Consider the following 2,505-nt stretch of genomic DNA (forward strand, 5'->3'; position numbering starts at 1 on the left):
TTCCCTTTGGTCTGCAGCGCAGTTTTCGCTCTGCTACGTTGTCGGGACAGGCGGAAACCGACTGGCATCCGCTGGACTTTGGAGCCTGAGTATGGAGGTATTGCAGGAAGAGGGCAAAGGGGCGACAGGCACCCTGGACGCCATGGCCACAACTGCTAGTGAAGTCCGCGGGGACACGCCCGCTTCCAGGTCTCTGGGGCGGCGGGACCGCGGCGCGCGCTCCTGATTGGCTCGTGCAGCGTCCGCACAGCCGCCAAGCGCCGCCCGCGGACATAGCAAGGAGTAACGGGACTGTGGTCGCGGGCAGCCCCAGCCACGCACCATGCCCTATCTGCTTATCAGCACTCAGATCCGTATGGTGAGTACCTGGAGTGGGTGACTGCGACAGCCACTCTGAGGGACTTTCCTGATGGCCCCGCAACCGGCCTACCACGCCCCCGCGGCGCGGACACCAGGCAGTGTCAGGCGACTGGGTGGGCGGGGAGTTCTGCGGGGACACCCACGACCCGCTTCACAAGCGCTGCAGCCAGGGCCCGCATGCCAAAGGCCACGCTAAGCTGAGCGCACAGAGGCTCATCTGTAGCCCCCTCCAGGCAGGGCTCGTTCCGATGCGGAGAGAACTCGGTCTAGAGGTAGAGAGGGCTGCGGGCAGCCGGAAAGGGGGGGGGGGAAGCACCACGCGGGAGTCTGAGGTCACGCTTCTCTAGGTGAAGTTTCCTGGGGTTGGGGACGTGGGAGGGAGGTGGTACTGGCTGCTTTATAAGTCTCCTCAAATCCCCTTTCAAAGGATACCTGATGTCCCCTCCCACAGTATTCAGATGCACCAAAAGAGAGTGTCAGATTTCATTGTGGGTGGTTGTGGGCTACCATGTGGGATTTGAACTCAGGACTTTTGGAAGAGCAGTCAGTGCTCTTACATGCTGAGCCATCTCGCTAGCCCTCTTCCCAAGTTTTGAGTATATGTGTGGCAGGGTCTCAGGTAACACAGGCTGGCCTCAGTTCCTTATGTATTAGAGGCTAGCCTTGCTTCCCGATTGCTGGGATTACAGGCATGTCCCACCAGGCATGTCCTACCTGGCTTGGTTTTCTTAAATTATGGAGGTTTTGTCTGTCTGTCTTTCTGTCTGTTTGTTTTCACGGGGAGTTTGAGACAGGATTTCCCTGTGTAGGCCCATCTGTCCTGGAACTATGTAGACCACATTGGCCTGGAACTCAAGAGGTCCACCTGCCTCTGTCTCCCAAATGCTGACATCAAAGGGGTGCTCCATCACCCGCCCAGCTAAGGCTTGCCACATTGTATTCTGTGCTCATCAACGGACAAGCGTTGGGTCCTTTCAGCCTTTAGGCTGTTAGGAGTAGTTCTGCTAGGAACATATGTTTTTCTTGTTGGTTTGTTTCTTAGTTTGGTGTCAGTTGTAACTTGGGACTTTTACCTTCCTGTGTACAAAATTTTATGTGGACACATGTTCTCATTTCCTTCATTCTCCCAAGTGATGCCAATACACAGGAAACCTGGCTGGTGGCACCTGGCTTGAAAGCACTAATAGGCAGCGTTCAGAGGCAACAGGCAGCCTTTTGCGAAGTCAGGGAGGACCCACTTTGCTCCCCTCTCAGTTGTGTTCCGCCTTCACCTTCATTACCGAGGTCACCTAGAGCTTCCCCAGGGCCAGTGGGGAGGGGAAGAGAAGTGGAACTGTGTACATCTGCCTGCCTCCCAGCTAAGCAGCTACCATGGCTTCCTCTGCAGGAGGTGGGTCCCACCATGGTGGGTGATGAACACTCGGATCCAGAGCTGATGAAGCACCTGGGGGCCTCCAAGAGAAGTGTCCTGGGAAACAACTTGTAAGTAGTGGCATCCTTCCACACCTTCTTTTCTCCCTGACCGGGCCTTCTTCTGCTTTTCCCTTCACACAGCCATCAAGCCCAGAGGGCAACAGCCCCTGGAGGACTTGCTCATCCTCAGGCCCCCACAGAGCCCAGAGTTTACCAAAGAGAGTTTCTCACAAACACCTGGCTTTCCTTCACAAGCAGCTCATCCGTAGTGGAGGTCTGGGGCAGCCTGTCCCAGGAGTCTGGGGCTCTGGAAACAAACTGTCCCTGCCTTGTCCTCCCTGCTCAAAATTGGGTCCCATCAACAAAGACAAGCTTCGCCTTGAAGGCCTGGCTGAGTGACAGAGCCCAGCCCCAGAAACAGAGCAGGATACCTGAGTCCTCTTTTGAGCTCCTGGCTGCCCGGCACTTGGGCCCTTCCCTCGGGTTCTTTCCCATCTTCTCTGCGGCTAAACACTACTGCTTCCCTTTCTGCTTCCTCACCCTGTCTTAGTGGTCTACTGCTGTGAAGAGACACCATGACCAAGCAGAGTTAGAGGGTTAGTCCATGACAGACATGGTGGGGAGAATGGCAGTAGGTGCTGGGGCAGGAGCTGAGAGTTTTATATCCTGATCTGCAGGCAGCAGGAGAGAGAGAAGGAGGGGAAGAAAGGAAGGGAGAGAGGGAGAGGGAGA

The 2,505-nt window shown here is 56.0% G+C and overlaps 1 protein-coding gene across 2 annotated transcripts in view; it reads left to right on the forward strand.

The window, feature by feature from the left end:
- Positions 1 to 247: 247 nt before the first annotated feature.
- Gchfr (GTP cyclohydrolase I feedback regulator) overlaps positions 248 to 2,505 on the forward strand; it is a 4,995-nt gene continuing 2,737 nt past the window's right edge. The window contains exons 1-2 of one of the 2 annotated variants that reach the window (XM_021194959.2): positions 248 to 358; positions 1,748 to 1,842. In XM_021194959.2, coding sequence (XP_021050618.1) covers positions 323 to 358; positions 1,748 to 1,842 — 131 coding nt within the window. In that variant the 5' untranslated portion in view covers positions 248 to 322. Of the gene's footprint in view, positions 359 to 531; positions 633 to 1,747; positions 1,843 to 2,505 lie in introns of those variants that run through there. The other variant, XM_029536831.1, reaches the window with a different exon arrangement.

The sequence above is a fragment of the Mus pahari genome, chromosome 3, assembly GCF_900095145.1.
Source record: "Mus pahari chromosome 3, PAHARI_EIJ_v1.1, whole genome shotgun sequence".
In the NCBI taxonomy this organism is placed as follows: domain Eukaryota; kingdom Metazoa; phylum Chordata; class Mammalia; order Rodentia; family Muridae; genus Mus; species Mus pahari.